This window comes from Arvicanthis niloticus, chromosome 13, assembly GCF_011762505.2.
Source record: "Arvicanthis niloticus isolate mArvNil1 chromosome 13, mArvNil1.pat.X, whole genome shotgun sequence".
NCBI classification, from domain to species: Eukaryota; Metazoa; Chordata; class Mammalia; order Rodentia; family Muridae; genus Arvicanthis; species Arvicanthis niloticus.
In genome coordinates, this window is record NC_047670.1 from 54,629,733 (window position 1) to 54,645,575 (window position 15,843).

General features: G+C 40.9%; 1 protein-coding gene across 2 annotated transcripts in view; it reads right to left on the reverse strand.

The window, feature by feature from the left end:
- Nucleotides 1-15,843, reverse strand: part of Dmc1 (DNA meiotic recombinase 1) — a 37,576-nt gene continuing 21,733 nt past the window's right edge. Inside the window, exons 12-13 of one of the 2 annotated variants that reach the window (XM_034517218.2) lie at nt 6,850-6,966; nt 1-1,287 (exon numbers count right to left, since the gene is read on the reverse strand). In XM_034517218.2, the coding sequence (XP_034373109.1) occupies nt 1,218-1,287; nt 6,850-6,966 (187 nt within the window). In that variant the 3' untranslated portion in view covers nt 1-1,217. The remainder of the gene's footprint in view (nt 1,288-6,849; nt 6,967-15,843) is intronic. The other variant, XM_076911634.1, reaches the window with a different exon arrangement.

Sequence of the window (15,843 nt, forward strand, 5' to 3'; positions counted from 1 at the left end):
ACCACATGGTGGCTCACAACCATCTGTAATGAGTTCTGATGCCCTCTTCTGGTGTGTCTGAAGACAGCAACAGTATACCCATATAAAATAAATAAATAATTTTTAAAATCCTAGATTTTAATTTTGACAATCACACACACTCAAAACCAATGTTCTTTCACAAATTTTATGATGTCTCAGTTTTAGATTTTACATTTAAATTAGCTCTAAAATTAAAAAAAAAACTTTGAATTCTCTACTGCAAACATAAAAACATGCCTTTTTTGGATACACTGTCATATAGCCCAGGCTAGCTTTGAACTTACTATGTAGATAAAGCTACCTAGGCCTCCCAAATATTGAGATTACAAGTGTGCACCATCATGCCCAATTATAATACATGTTTAAAAAGTCATTTCAACTTGACAAATCAAATGATTTAAAAGTTGCCTTAATGTTTCTCTTCTAGGCTGGGCGGTGGTATCGCACGCCTTTAATCTCAGCACTTGGGAGGCAGAGGCAGGTGGATTTCTGAGTTCGTGGCAAGCCTAGTCTACAGAGTGAGTTCCAGGACAGCCAGGATTACACAGAGAAACCCTGTCTCAAAAAAACCAAAAAAAAAAAAAAAAAAAAGTTTCTCTTCTATTATTGTAAAGATGAATGTGAAGGCTGCCAGGGTGAATACCAATAGCTCATGTATACTCTAAACATTCCCTCTCACATTTCTATGTCTTGGGGAACAGCATCCAGTTCCCTAGTCCCAGCACCATAGTCATTGGTGCTATGTGCTAAGAAATGCTGGCTGAAAGCCTGGGGTTGTGGGGACTGATCCATCTCTGAGCTCCTTTGAATTTCTGTGTGCTCAACGGCTCACTGTAGTAGGCAGAAGGAAGGGCATTGGGTACCCCTTCCCCAGTACCTGACAGGCACATTTATGCATATGTGTCTATCAAGTAATTCAAGAATATGTATGCATATTTCTGAATCAACACGCTGTGTGTGTATATATATATATATATATACATATGTACATATATATATGTATATATATAGTTGGTTACATATCAGGAAGGAACTTTTAAGATAAATATAAACTTTACATCTCTTTTGCTGACTTTCTTTTAATAACACATGGGGGAAAAAAACCAAACTCTTATTTCAAGATGTAAATTCAAGACTTCGTCCCACTTCTCCAGCCCCTAATAAGCATCAAGAAGCAGTCTGTACCAATTCTCCACCTACTCCTTGGCATCCCCAATCCCTCCAGCGGTTATTGCGAAGGTGGCTTCATTTTCAGGCATCTCAGGGCTACAAAATACAAGGGAACAGAAGTTTATAAAAAGCTCTGTTTCTATAAATACTGTGCACATGTCACATTCATCACGTTCCCATCAGTCTGAGTCTCCAGAGACACTGCGGTGCTGGTGCAGCTAAATGTGGACTACAGAAGTTACCTAGCAGTGTTATCAACCCTCGCAAACATTTGCTAAACAACTTCTATATATAAGGTTTTGAATGTCAAGAAAAATTACTCCCAAACTTGGAAACAGGCAAATTGGGATAAACTGGGTGTTTTTTCAGGGTAGTTTGAGGCCTGTGGCACAGGTCCTATGGGCTTGTCTGACTCCTTGGGGTGCATCTTTCTTCAGGCTTTGCTAACGAAGGGAAAGCTGAAAAGGGCTTTGAAATAAAGCAGGGAAGTCCTGAGCTCCTGTGGTGGAAAGCCGGGTGTCTAGCATGCCTTTCAGCTTCCTGGTGCTTGTTCTGTGAGGGCTCTATGCATTCTGTGTTGTCATTAACTGCAAGTAGTGCAGTTAGTTCTCTCTGGTTAGAGAAATAGAAATTGTGAAGGTGGAATAAATACCACTGAGTACTGAACTGTGGAAATTGACTAATTTTTGATCAACTGATTCTTTTTTTTTTTTTTTTTTTTTTTTTTTGGTTTTTCGAGACAGGGTTTCTCTGTGTAGCCCTGGCTGTCCTGAGACTCACTCTGTAGACCAGGCTGGCCTCGAACTCAGAAATCCCCCTGCCTCTGCCTCCCAAGTGCTGGGATTAAAGGTGTGCACCACCACTGCTCTGCCTACTTTGTTTAAGACAGGGTCTTTCCTAAATCTGGAGTACTCTACTTCAGCTGCACTTGGTCAGCAAGCCCAGGAATGCTTTTGTTTCCCCAGTGCTAGAATTATTGATAAATACCATTAGCTCTTATACAAGTACTACTGCAGCTCTTCCAAACTCAGGTCTTCATGCCTGTGAAGCAAGCACTTTACCCACTGAGCATCTCCCCATCCTGGAAAAGGTCACATTTGACCTAAGGCTTGAAGAAGGTGAGAAAGAGGGTTAGGTAAAGGGCTGTGGGGGGAAAATTATTCCAGGCAGAGGAAACAAGTGGGCAGAGACTTTTAAGGTAGGAGCCTGCCCGTCAGTGCCTTTGCTGGAGAATCACAAGTTTAAGACCTGTCTGGACCACATAACATCTTGCTTCAAAAAAGGGAAATGGGGGTGGGGGAGGCCCTGGAGAGATGGCTCAGTGGTTAAGAGCACTGACTGCTCTTTCAGAGGTCCTGAGTTCAATTCCCAGCAACCACATGGTGGTGCATAACCATCTGTGACGGGATCTGATGCCCTCTTCTGGTGTGTCTGAAGACAGTGACAGTGTACTCATATATAAAATAAATGAATGAATCTTTAAAAAAAGGGGAGGGGGAGGGAATGGGATGGATAGGAAAGATCAGTTGGTAGGGTACGTGCCTTGTATTGCTTGAAGCCCTGGCTTCGATCCTCAGCATTTCATGAAACCAGGTGTGGTGGTGCATGTCTGCAACTTCAGCACTCAGGAGGTAGAGGGTTATTCTTGGCTACATGGAGAGTTTGAGGACAGCCTGAGCTATATAAAACCCTGTCTCAAAAACAACAATGTATGTGATAGCAGCACAGGGGGCAAGGGCCACATAGCCCTTTTCCTGATAGTCTTTCTCACCTACTTCAAGCCTTTGGTCAAATGTAACCTTCTCCAGGATGGGGAGATGCTCAGTGGGTAAGGTGTTTGTTACACAGGCACGAGGACCTGAGTTTGGAGAAGCTGCAGTAGTACTTGCATAAGAGAACCAAGGGACAGGTGTAAGGTCATTTGTGGGGCTGGAGAGCTGGCTCAGAGACTCAGAGCACTTGCTGCTTTTGCCATCCCAACATTGTGAACACCCACATAGCTGCTCACGGTCTGTTTCTGAGGGCTTTGATGCTTTCTTTTGGCCTCAGGGATGCATATGCACATACACACTCAGGCAAATAATCATACAAATACAACAAAATAAACGAACATTTAGAAAGCCATTCACGAAATCCTTTGTAAATGGCTACTTGGGCTGGTTCTCAGCAGCCTGGTGAGTTCTCTGGCAGAGCAGCAAGTGCTCTTGACTGCTGAGCTATCTCTTCAGCTCCAGTTTGGACACCTTAAGTTCTGATTTAGTTTTGCTGTTTTGATATAAGATGTATATGTCTTTGTTTATTTGCAACAGGGTCTCACTCACTCTCTAGCCCAGGCTCATCTGGAATTCACTATGTAGCCTGGGTTGGCCTCACATTAGCAGCAATCCTCCTGTGTCAGCCTCTAAGTGCTGAGAGTACTGTCATGAGCCACCACATCTGACTTGAATCGAGTTTATGAAAACTTGACATGGTTAACCTTGTTGACAATTTACTGTTCCAAAGCCTTATTAAAATTGCAAGGCTAAAACAACCTCTTAGGTCAATAAGAAGGGCAGGAACTGTTTATCTTAAAGATCTGCAGGAGGCCTGGATGAGACATACAAATGAATGAACTTACATTCATTCATTTATTAATTTAGTGGTTAGGTATGGCCTACCATGTGTCAAGTCTCAGTTCATTGCTTGGAGATTAGTGAACTAATCCCTGTTATGAGGGAGATAGATACAGAGCAAACAGTCAGTTATAAGTGAGAATGAACAAAGCATTTGGATGTAGCTGGTTGTGCTGTACAAGCCTTTAATGCTATTACTAGGGAGGTAAAAATCAGGTGGATCTCTGAGTTTGAGGCCAGCCTGGTCTACATAGCCAGCTTCAAGACAGCTAAGGAATATATAGCAAGCTTGTCTTAAAAAAACAAAGTGTTGGGGGGAATATTTTGTTGGGGCTAAAAAAGAAGACTTAGTGGTTAAGAGCACTTTTCCAGAGGATAGAGGTTGGATTCCAGCACCCACATGGTGGCTCACAACTGGCCATCTGACTCCAGTTCCAGAGAATCCAATGCTTACTTCTGGCCTCTGAGGGCACTAGGCACTCGTGAGGCACACAGACATGCAGGCAAAACAATATATATATATTTTCATATATATATATATATGAAAAGTTTAGGTCCTAGGCATAGCATTCTATCCAAGAAATAGTACAATTCCTATAATAAGGCAGGATCACTTATGTCATTTAATAAAGAATATTTGTAGCCAATTTCTGGAAATGACTGAAGTTCAAAAACCACAGCATTTATATAGGACAGCTTCTGCAAAGACAGAAGAGAAACATCTTGAAGATGTGGGAACTACTGCTAACTCAGTACCATACATTCTACCTGCTGTGGTCCATACTAAATCCAGACTAAAATCTCATCTGCTCTTTGAGAACTACTTTTCCCTCTGAAGAGAGTTACTGCAAGACTTTACTTTGTTGTTCAGTGTTGGTTAATAAGTCAGTCACAGATATTGCATTGTCTATTATGTCTCAGGCAAGCAAACTGTGTAACTGTCACATTTATTGTCTAGAGGGGATGACACAGTATACAAATCATTACAGGTGGAATGGATGTCTGTCTTTCTTTGTACATGTGTGTATGTTTTTGCATGCAAGTGTGCATATTCATGCATGCATATATAGAAGCAAAAAGAGGATGCTGTGTCTTTTTTTATTGCCTCATTATTTTTTTTCAAGAAAAGGTTTCTTTGTGTAATCTTTGTTGTCCTGGAACTCACTCTGTAGACCAGGCTGGCCTCAAACTCACAAAGATCCACCCGCCTCTACCTCCCACCTGCCGGGTGGTGGTGGCGCACGCCTTTAATCCCAGCACTTGGGAGGCAGAGACAGGCGGATTTCTGAGTTTAAGGCCAGCCTGATCTACAGAGTTAGTTCCAGGACAGCCAGGGCTACACAGAGAAACCCTGTCTTGAAAAAAAAAAAAAAAAAAAAGCATGCACCATCACTGCCCAGCTTCTATCCTATTTTTTGAGACAGTCTCACACTGAACTTGTTTCAGGTCTCAGGCCCTCCATATGTCTAGAAATGAACTCAAACAACTTACAGAAGGATTTCTGTAGGTTAGAAGCCAGCCTTCCTCAGGAATTTGTGAAACTGGTATACCTCCCCAAAAAGAATCCCCCCCCCCGGCCCCTGCTGCTTATCTTCCAAATAACCCTCATTTTCTTACCCACTGCTCTCTTGCACTATCCGTCTCCCTAACTGCATGCTCTCACCAGACTTTCGGCTCTCCTGGGCCAGGCTCTCTCTCACTGCCTTCACCTGCTCTCTTCCAGATACCTCGATATCTTCTTTCTCTTACCCACAATAAAAACCTTCCCTGAGAATGAGTGGTAGTGGCACACACTTTTAGTCCCAGAGGCAGAGGTAGGCAGATTTCTGAGTTTAAAGTCAACCTGATCTATAGAGTGAATTCCAGGACAGCCAGGGCTACACAGAAAAACCCTGTGTCAATAAACAAAAAAACAAACACTCAAACAAACAATAAAAAAAAGCAAACCTACTCCCCACTCTCCCGCAATGATGTGGCATGTCAGCAGAATCTTTAGTGTACCCCAACAGATACAAAAGTACTGTGGGAGACTGAACAATAACGATTAAGCAAAGGTTCCCTGAGAAGGTGTTATTAATTAGTTAAATTAATTTTATTTTTTCAGTGGGGATGGAATCCAGAGTATTGTCTAAGCTAGGTAAGCATATTGCCACTGAGCTATCTCCAGTCCTTGTTTTAGGGGATTTTTTGAAGGCAGGGTTTCACTCTGTAGCCCAGTCTGGGTTGGAACTTACTACATAGCCCAGGCAGGTCTCAAATTTGCAACAATTCTCCTATTTCACCACCCACTCCTAAGTGCTGGGTTTACATGCGCTCCCAGCTCCCAGCTATTTATTAATTTCTTTGGAGATTCTATCTTACTATGAAGACCACACTGGCCTATCATTTATAATCTTTTGCTTTAGCCTCCTGAGCTGGGATTATAGATGTGTGCCACCATACGTAGTTTAAGAAAGTGATGTCTAAACTGATATCTAAAAAGGAATGGTGTTAACCTGGACAAAAGAAGAAGAAGAAGGAGGAGGAGGAGGAGGAGGAGGAGGAGGAGGAGGAGGAGGAGGAGGAGGAGAAGGAGAAGGAGAAGGAGAAGGAGAAGGAGAAGGAGAAGGAGAAGGAGAAGGAGAAGGAGAAGGAGAAGGAGAAGGAGAAGGAGAAGGAGAAGGAGAAGGAGAAGGAGAAGGAGAAGGAGAAGGAGAAAAGAAGAAGAAGAAGAAGAAGAAGAAGAAGAAGAAGAAGAAGAAGAAGAAGAAGAAGAAGTTCTTGTATTTTGTATTTCCCTAGAACCTAATAGCCCTCAACCGAAGTAGGCATGATGACACTGTTTGCTTCACTACATGCTCTGGAATGTCAGAGGCTCATAAATGTGACTATAGAACCCCAAGTCCCTAGTACAGAGTGCAAAGATGTACTTCCTGATCAATGGTATAATATTTGAGAAGGAAATTCAAGCAAATAGTATCTGTCAGGGAGTAAGTATAGTCTCTCAGGGGTAGCAATTCTGTTCAAAGGCATGTGTACAGGAACTGAAGAACAAAGAAATATATACCTGTCATAAATCTTGGCAATCCTCAGTTCTCCTCTTCCCTTTCGTAAGCTTATTCTTGTTGTTGAAGCGTGAGCCAGAATGTGTCCACCAATGGGTTTTTTAGGATCAGCCTGAAAGCTGAATCAATAAAACACTTCTTTAGGTTTCATTTGGATATACAGTGCTACTTTGCAAGGAAGAGGCAGCCTCTGTGAATGGGATGGCAGGATGGTGTGGGAATGTATTCTCTCTCTCTCTCTCTCTCTCTCTCTCTCTCTCTCTGTCTCTCTGCATGTGTGTATGTGTGTGTACGTGTGCGTATGTGTACAGATTTCAGAAGTCAAACTCAGGTATGCCTTAGGCTCCATCTACCTTGTGTTTGAGACAGGCTGTCACTAGAACCTGGTGGGCTTACTGCTTAGGCTAGCCTGGATGGCCTATGAGCCTGAGACTGACCTGTCCCCACCTCCCAGCACAGAGATTATAGACTTTTGTCACTATGACTGGCTTTGTATGTGGGTATTGGAGATTAAACTTGGGACCTCACGCTTTGATAGCAAATGCTTTACAATTGAGCTCTCTCCCTAGCTCCCAGATCTATAATCTAAAACAAAGAGAGGCTTATATGCAAACTGTGGAGAGCAGCGTTTAAAGATACGATACCATTGCCATCTAGTTTCGGCTTCTGAGAGTCCCTGATAAGCAGTTCCTCTTTTGTTGTTTTTATTTTTGGTTTTTGAGACTAGGTTTTGTAGCTCAGATTAGCTAGAAGCTAATTCATAATCTTCTTGCCTTAGTCACTTGACAACTGCTGTGTACTACCATAACAGCATATAATTCATGTTCTGTTTGAATTTTTAAAAATAAATTACTATTGAAGTCTGGGTTAGAACATTTGCCTACAATGTTTAAGGCCCCGGGCTCAATCCCTAGCACACACAAAAAATCAATAAATGAGCATTTTAAAAGTACAAACAAGGGCTAGAGATATAGGGATAAAGGTAGAGTTCTTGCCTAGTATTCCCAAGATCCTGGGCTCAACTCCCAGCACCACTGAGAGAGAAAGGGAGGGGAGGGGAATAAACATTCATTATCGTAGCATAACAATTGAGGTTAAAAATTGTCCTTAAAAACCACAAATACTGGATTTATTTATTCATTAACTCATTTATCAGGAATACTTACTAATGGCATATGTGCCAAGCACTATTTTAGTCTAATGACTAAGAATTGTCTAAGCTAGGCAGATGGAAAGCTGAGGCAGAAGTACTGAAAGTTCAAGGCAAGCCTGAGCTATATGGTGAAACTTTATCTCTAAATAGGTAAATAAATAAAGTGATGAATACTCCAGACTTTCTCTTTGAGGCTCAGTAATTAAAAGTAAATTGTGAATTCCTCCCTTCCCTCCTCTTCTGTAGTGCTGTGTTAGAACCCAGGGCCTCACATATACTAGAAAAATGTTTTACCACTAAGCTATATCCTTATTCCAGAGAGCCTTTTTAATTTTTTAAAATTATTTTCTGTGTATGAGAGCTTTGCCTTCATGTGTATCTGTGCACCACATGTGCTGGTTCTTGAGGAGGTGGTGAGCCTCCATGCAGGAATTGAACCCAGGTACTTCGCAACAACAGCAAGTGCTCTTAATGATTGAGCCAACTCTCCAGCCTCCAGAAAGCCTCTTGTTCATTAATTGTATGGTGGAGTCCTTCAATGTTACACATGTTGTGAAGGGGCAGTGAGAACAATACTGGAAATATTTTTATCATTGTTGCCCATAGTTTATTCTCTAAATATGGATATTTAAGGAATAAAGTCATAAAAGCTGGGTGCAGTGGTGTGTGCCTGTGATCCTAATGCTGGGGAGGTGGAAGCTTCCTGAAGTTTGCTGGTCAACCAGTCTAACTGAATTGGTAAGCTCCAGGTTCAGTGAGAGACCCTGACCCAAAATTAAGGAGGGAAGTAGCTGAGGAAGACATCTGATGTCAACTTCTAGCCTGTACACACATGTGCACACATATGTGCATACACATGCATGCACACTTCCTCATTCACATGAATATTTGTATATACACAAACAGTAAGCTCTTAACTATGTGTAGTCATTGTGATTCAAAAATTATAACAGCAAAAAGTTACAAATACTATTGATATTCACCTTGAGAGATACTGAGGACTAACATTTCCAATGCCAAAATGTAAGTATTTCTTCTTTTAAGAGAAAGAGGGGGTTGGGGTTGAGCAGTGGTGACACCTAGCACTTGGGAGGCAGAGACAGGAGGATATCTGTGAGTTTAAGGCCAGTCTTGTCTACAGAGCGTGTTCCAGGACAGCTAAGGCTACACAGAAAAAACCCTGTTTCAAAGAAACAACAGCAAAAACCAAACCAAAACCAAAATGAAACAGTGTTCAGGGTTTGGTGTGATGAGGATGTGGTTGACTGGTGTAAGATTAAATATGTAGTCTATAAGTTGGTAAGAAAGAAGCTCTCTGAAGATAGAACTGCTATGACTGACTACACAGTTCTGCGGATAGACCAGAGTTGCATACCTAGAACTGTATAATCTAATTATTTATCATGTTTGCTTGTGATTGCCGTAGGCAGATGTGAGCCACTTAATGTGTGTGCCAAAAACAGAACTCCAGTTCCTTAGAAGACCAGGAAGTGCTTCCAACTGATGAGCCATCTTTCCATCCCTACAAGAACAGCTTTTGGTGAAACTGTATGAAGAAAGCAGTAGCCAGGTAGTTGAGTCTATCAACAGTCAAGAAGTCAGAGGTTGGATGATCTATCAGGATGCAGAAGCCACAGTATAGGGAAGCAAAAAAGACATCTCAGTTGGATGAGCCAGCTCTATAGTGTTTATAGGTCATATGGCCGGTGGGTGGTTCTTCATGGTTTCACAGGAATTTTATCCTGTACAGAGATGGTTTAGAGGGGCTGATAGCATTCTAATCTGAGCTATGAGATCTGAATCTGCAACAATGATTTATGCTTCTTTTTAGAATATATTTATTTGTGTGTGTCTGTGTGTTCTGTACATATATATTTGTATGTGTGTGTGTGCCTGTAAATGTGCAGAGGCCAGAAGAGGGTACTCTCTATCACTCTCCACATATTTCTTTGAGACAGTATCTCTCCCTAAACCTTTTACTTGGTTAGGAAGGAAGCAAGCAAGCCCAGTGAACTTCCTGCCTCCTCCCCCTTATGGCTGAGGCTACAGGTCTACCTGAAATATCTGGCTTATTACATGGGTGCTGGGATCTGGTTCTTATAGTTGTACAATATGCACTCTTAACCACTACACCATCTCTCCAGCCTCTGATTTATTTATATTCTGCCATTAGTACTATTACTCACTAATTTATTTATTTGTTTGTTTGTTTTTGAGACAGGGTTTCTTTGTGTACCCCTGGGTATCCTGGAAACACACACACACACACACACACACACACACACACACACACACACACGCCACAAAGTACAAGTGCCTTTGGAGGCCGGAAGAGGGGCATAAAGGCTGTGCCACTCCCCACTCCTCCCCTACTCCCCCCACCAATATTGGGAATTGAACTTGGGTCCTCTAGAATAGCAGGAAGTATTCATACCCACTGAGCCATTTCTCTAGCCCACCTTTTCTATTTTTAAGTCGAATGCTTAAGGTATTTGTTATAGTAATGGAAACCTAACATAACTACTTACAAACTTAACTAGAGTTGTACTAAGTTTTTCCTCCAACATTCAAATTTCTTTTTTTGTTGTTGTGGTTCACATATATCTTCTTCTACCTCAATGTCTTTGCACATAATTTAACCTCTGAAATGAAAGGCCTTTTCCCTACCAGGTTTACTCAGGCAGTCCCCACTCATCCTTCAGGTGCCTCTTTCCAGGAACCTGAAGCTCTGTGGTCTCCTGCCAATGCATGTATTTTTCTAGTAAAGCATACGCTTTGCCAGTGGTAGAGTGCTTACCTATCATGTGCATCCCTAGCATCACAAAGGGAAAGAGAAAGCATCCTTCACTGTTAATCTAAATAATCCCCATTCATCTAATGTCTAGACAAGTGTGTGCCACATGAAGGTCTATCATGAACACTGCAATAAACACAGAGAAGATAATTTGGCTCTCCCTGGTGGAGGACTTTCTGGACACATGCTTGTAACATCTCTTTAAAAAAAACTATACACCAAAGAACGTTTGGAAGACTTTCGAACAGAAAGGCAAATATAAAGCTGGGCATGGTGACATACACCCTTAACCCCTCACTCTAGAGGCAGAGGCAGGTGGATCTCTGAGAGTTAAAAGCCAGCTTGCTCTACATAGGGAGTTCTAGGATGGCTGGGGCTTCATAGTGAGACCCTGTCTCAAAGATAAAATAAAATAAATAAAAATTAAAAATACAGACAAATATTTAAAAAGACAGTTTTCCAGCTCTCCCAGTTGAAGTAATCCCCCTGCTGGCTGTTCTGGAAACCTGTCCACAAGAGGCACAGTGGAGCTTCTAGATTAATGGCTAAGATCTTTTTCTTAACAAGTTGTGTTACTAATGTGACTTCCTACACACCATAGGGAAGCGCTTCTGCTGCCTGTCCTTGATGGCTCCAGGTGAAGAGTCTGAGCATTAACAATGTCATCTCCAAAGGCAGATGAGCCATATGGGGAAATTACTACAGGCTATTCAAAGGGGTTGCAAACTACAAAATGTTATCAAAATGACTCAAACTTTTGAGATCATATTTAATCAAAATAGACTATGAAATATCAACAGCCTTAGCTTTGATAGAATTAATTCAAATTTTGTTTGCTCTGTCAACAATTCTGTGCATAACTGTATATGGAAGTTTTAGCCCTTAACATTTATTATATAAGTCACTGGATACTTGATAATGTAATAAAAGATACAAAATCCCATCCAGCAAAATGAACATATGTACACACATATAAATTTTTATGTAAGTTTAGGAGTGCCATTGAACCAAGATTTACTGAGTCCTCACTATGAAAGACATTCTTTTAAGTCATCTATATTTTACTTTGCTTGCATGTAAGATTTAGTAATAATTTGTATTAAAATTTGGATTCTGTATAGGGAGAATTAGTCTATGTATAGGGAGTGTGCACTCACTGGTCACATGAACTTCAAATATAGCTAAATTTTCCTTATCAGACTAGTCCTCTGTATTTTGCTGAGTCTTATGAACTAGCTTTAAGATTCCCCTGAGAGAAGGGTTCATTGATCCAATCACACTATTGAGGCCTGCTCCTTTTAACATAACTGTAGCCATTTTGGATACAGTCTCTATTTTGCTCATAAGGTGAAAATAAGTTCAGGTTCTCAGACTCCACTTCCCAGAAGTAATAATCCATGGCTGACACTAAAAAATGCCACTAATAAGCCAAAAAGTTACAGCTGAATTACTTACGCTCTGTTATCTCAGTGCTCTGAAACTCCCCTGTTCTCCACCCATCCACCACCCCTCTTACCTTATTCAGGACCAATCACCTTAAAGGTTAGCTGATAATACTGTCTAGTTAACCAGAATGTTGGACGGCTCCCCTCCCTGCCTTTTAAACTTTTGGACCTGTTTTATCCTATACAAAGCCTGCTTTCAGGCCTAGATGAGTACTACAACTAGGCACCTGAGTGCTTCTTATGGTCCTGAACGTTCAGTCTTGGGGTGCGCATTCAATAAACTATTCTTGCTTAATTGAGATCAGTGTTCGTATGGTTTGTGTGGCGATTCCTGAACCCAAACACACACCTCTGCTTAAAGGCTGAGAGCCCCAAACAGGGCCTTTCTGTCCCAGACATTTCACTAGAATAGGTGTATCCCTGCAAAGTCTCTGAGTGCCAATATCCTAGTTTTCCCTCAGGCAGGTATAGCCCTCATATGTTGTGCAGCTTATGTGCTTTAGAATTAGGCCAGAGCTCAAAGGCTGGTTTGTCAGCTCTGGAACCTCAGGAAAAATGTTTAACCTTTCTGTTTCTGACTCTTTATGAGGAATCATAATGGTATCAATTGGAAGGACAATTGTAAGACTAAGATGAAATAATTCAGGTAAAGTCTTAGGTTAGTGACTACTGCTCTATCCTAATCTTAATGATCTGCTGTTCTAACCTTGACTCAAATATTTACTACCTATTTCATAGTAAAATGTGGAAGTGGGGTGGACTCCTGCCTTTTAGGACTGTTGTGAGGACTCAAGATACTATGAATAACTTATTGGGGGCCACCCTATACCAGGAACCATGGCTGCTCATTTATACACATTAGCTCTATCATGTCAGCAAACTAACCACATAAGATATCCTTAATTAAACATTTTAATTTAAACAGTTATCTCTCAATGAAACATAGTTCAAGAAATTTTTCTTCAAGTTCCTGACTACTGCAGCAGTCACAGGCTTGAAGTGACATATAAGGAGGTGGCATAGCAGCCTGCATTCTTCCAGAGGGCTTTAATTTACATCTATTTCTGACCAAGTTAACAGCATCAGAAAACCTCCCACGTCCCTCCTATAGCCTTTTACATTTTCTTCTCCTCTTGTTTCCTCTTTTCTGTGGAGAATGAGGGAGCAGGTGGGGGTAGATAGTAGTTAGGAGTAAGAAGGAACAGAAAGAGAGTTTCCCACTTTGGTTGAACAGGACATGGCATATTCAATCATTCTGGTCTTCCAACTTCAAGTTAGCTGAGGTCATGAAGAATTGATCTGAGATGAAATCAGATAGACTGTAAGAACATAGTGAGACTAAGAAGTATCTGCTGCTTTTCTTCCTTGTTTGTATTTTTTGTTGTTGTTATTGTTGTAGTGGTTGTGGTGAAGGAATGGAGTCAACCCAAAGCCTTGTGCATGCTAGGTGTGCTGGCTAATTTTATGTCAACTTGAGTCAAGCTAAAGTCATCTGAGAAGAAGGATTCTCAATAAGAAAATGCTTTCATAAGATCAGGTGTATACTGGGTGTGGTGGTGTACATTTTAATGCCAGAACTTGGGAGGCAAAGGCAGGCAGATCTCTGTGAGTGCAGGGTCAGCCTGGTCTACAAAGTGAGTTCCAGTAGTAGTTGTTGTTATTGTTAACTAATACATCTTTTTTGTCTGCTCCCAAAATATGCACACATTAAAATAGTTTCCCCCCTCATCTTTTGAAATTAGAATTCCTGTTTGGTGGGGTGGCATGGGGAGAGGTTCAACCACATATTAAGACTAGCTTCATAGAAAGCACAGGAAAGTGGAACAGGGGGAGGTACATCAGGGTCACATAAGAATTACATAAGATTATATAGAAAAGCTTCTGGTGCCTGGAAAGTAATTAGTAAGTATAAGATCTCTTAATTGAGGGGTGGGAGAGTGAAGAGAAGAATGAGTTTCAAATAATCTAAACACTTTTCATAAGGTCACTCTGCTAGTGACCATAAACCTATTACTTCCTCATTTAAGTTGACAATGTTTAGTCATAGGTTGACATGCTTAATGAGTAAGTGATACATCCACAAGGCTGCAAATATTCTGGATGGCTTTTTTGTTTAAGAATCACAGACACAACAGAAGTATGTGGTGACATCACGGTCCCTTTCACCGCCTATTTGCCCTGGTGTGCAGCATCCGGCCACCATCTGACTTGCATCTCTAGGATCCCTATAGTCTGAATGTGCAGCCCTCTCTAGGAGTCTCTGCTCTGCTGTGTCACACAGCAGCTCCTTGCCTCTATAATTTTGTTCTCTTTTAATACAATGTGCCATCGAGTATAATGCATGGGATACAAGCCTCAATTATTGTCAGTGTACTTGGGGATTCATACCAATTATAGTGATATTTCTCTGACAGGCTCCAGGCGAGCTAAGCTTGGAGTGCCTCAACACCAAGAAACAAAGATATTTTCTTTAGGGGAGGGTTTCTAATAGCATCGGAGAACCTTTAGTTTAAAACTGTCTCCATTTTTCATTTAGATGTGGTAATTTTGTGTTTTACATGAAGACATGTATTTAATCTGTACTGTTATAATTTAATATACTTCAGAACATACTAATTACAGTGAGCCTTGTTTCCTTACAGCTTGGCTAGGTGGAAGAGACTTCTCACAGCAGACTCATACTGCAAAAATACTAGGCTTTGTTACCTTTGCTGGCTCTCTCCTTAGCTCTCCTCATTACAGACTGTTCTGCCTTCCTCTCCAACTATTTCCTTTCCATCACCTCTCAAGTCTTCCTTCACTGTCTTACCAGAGTAATTTCAAGATGATTCTACTCTTTTTGAAACTTTTTACAAATACAAGAGAAAAGAACCTCTATCTGACCTAATTTCTTTTGCCTTGTAACTCAAGAGTGACAGTTGGGCCTCCTCAGTGCTCCCTCCCCACACCTGAAGAGAGAACAGTGCTCTTTAACTTGTACTGTTTTATCTGAATGCAGCCCACTTCCTCCCTCTGAGCCAATGAGTCATTTTCTCTTTTTAAAGCAAGCCTTTAAAATCTTCCATTTCTCGTTAGTTTAAAATTAATCCCTTTGTGAAGTACTTCATGTCCTGTATACAAAAGACACTCCATAGAGAAAAGATTGCTTTAAGCATCCACAGACTACACTACAGATGATGTGATAGGGGACATATCAAGACTTTAAAATACTAAGTTAAATAGCTAAATAGATACATACCATTTATCTTTCTCCTTTATTGAGACAAAGGTTTTTGTTTCTTTAGTTTGCTAATGAATTTGCAGACTCTTGTTACCTAGTGCGTTTTCAATAATATTTGAATTAATGAATAGTTAGTTTTCTCTTCAATCTTTATTTTTTTTTTTTTTGAAAGGGAGAGGAGTTGAACCTAAGGCTTTCCACATGTTAACCGCACAGCCTACCACTAAGCTATACTTTTGGATCCCTCCATATTTTAGATTCTTTTGACTATTTACATAGTTGATTTTTTTCATATTAGTTTTTTCCCCTTTAGCTAAGTAGAAAATATTCATAAAAGAATTGAAGGGTAAGAGATAAATTAAAATGCAAAAGATGCAGCAGTGT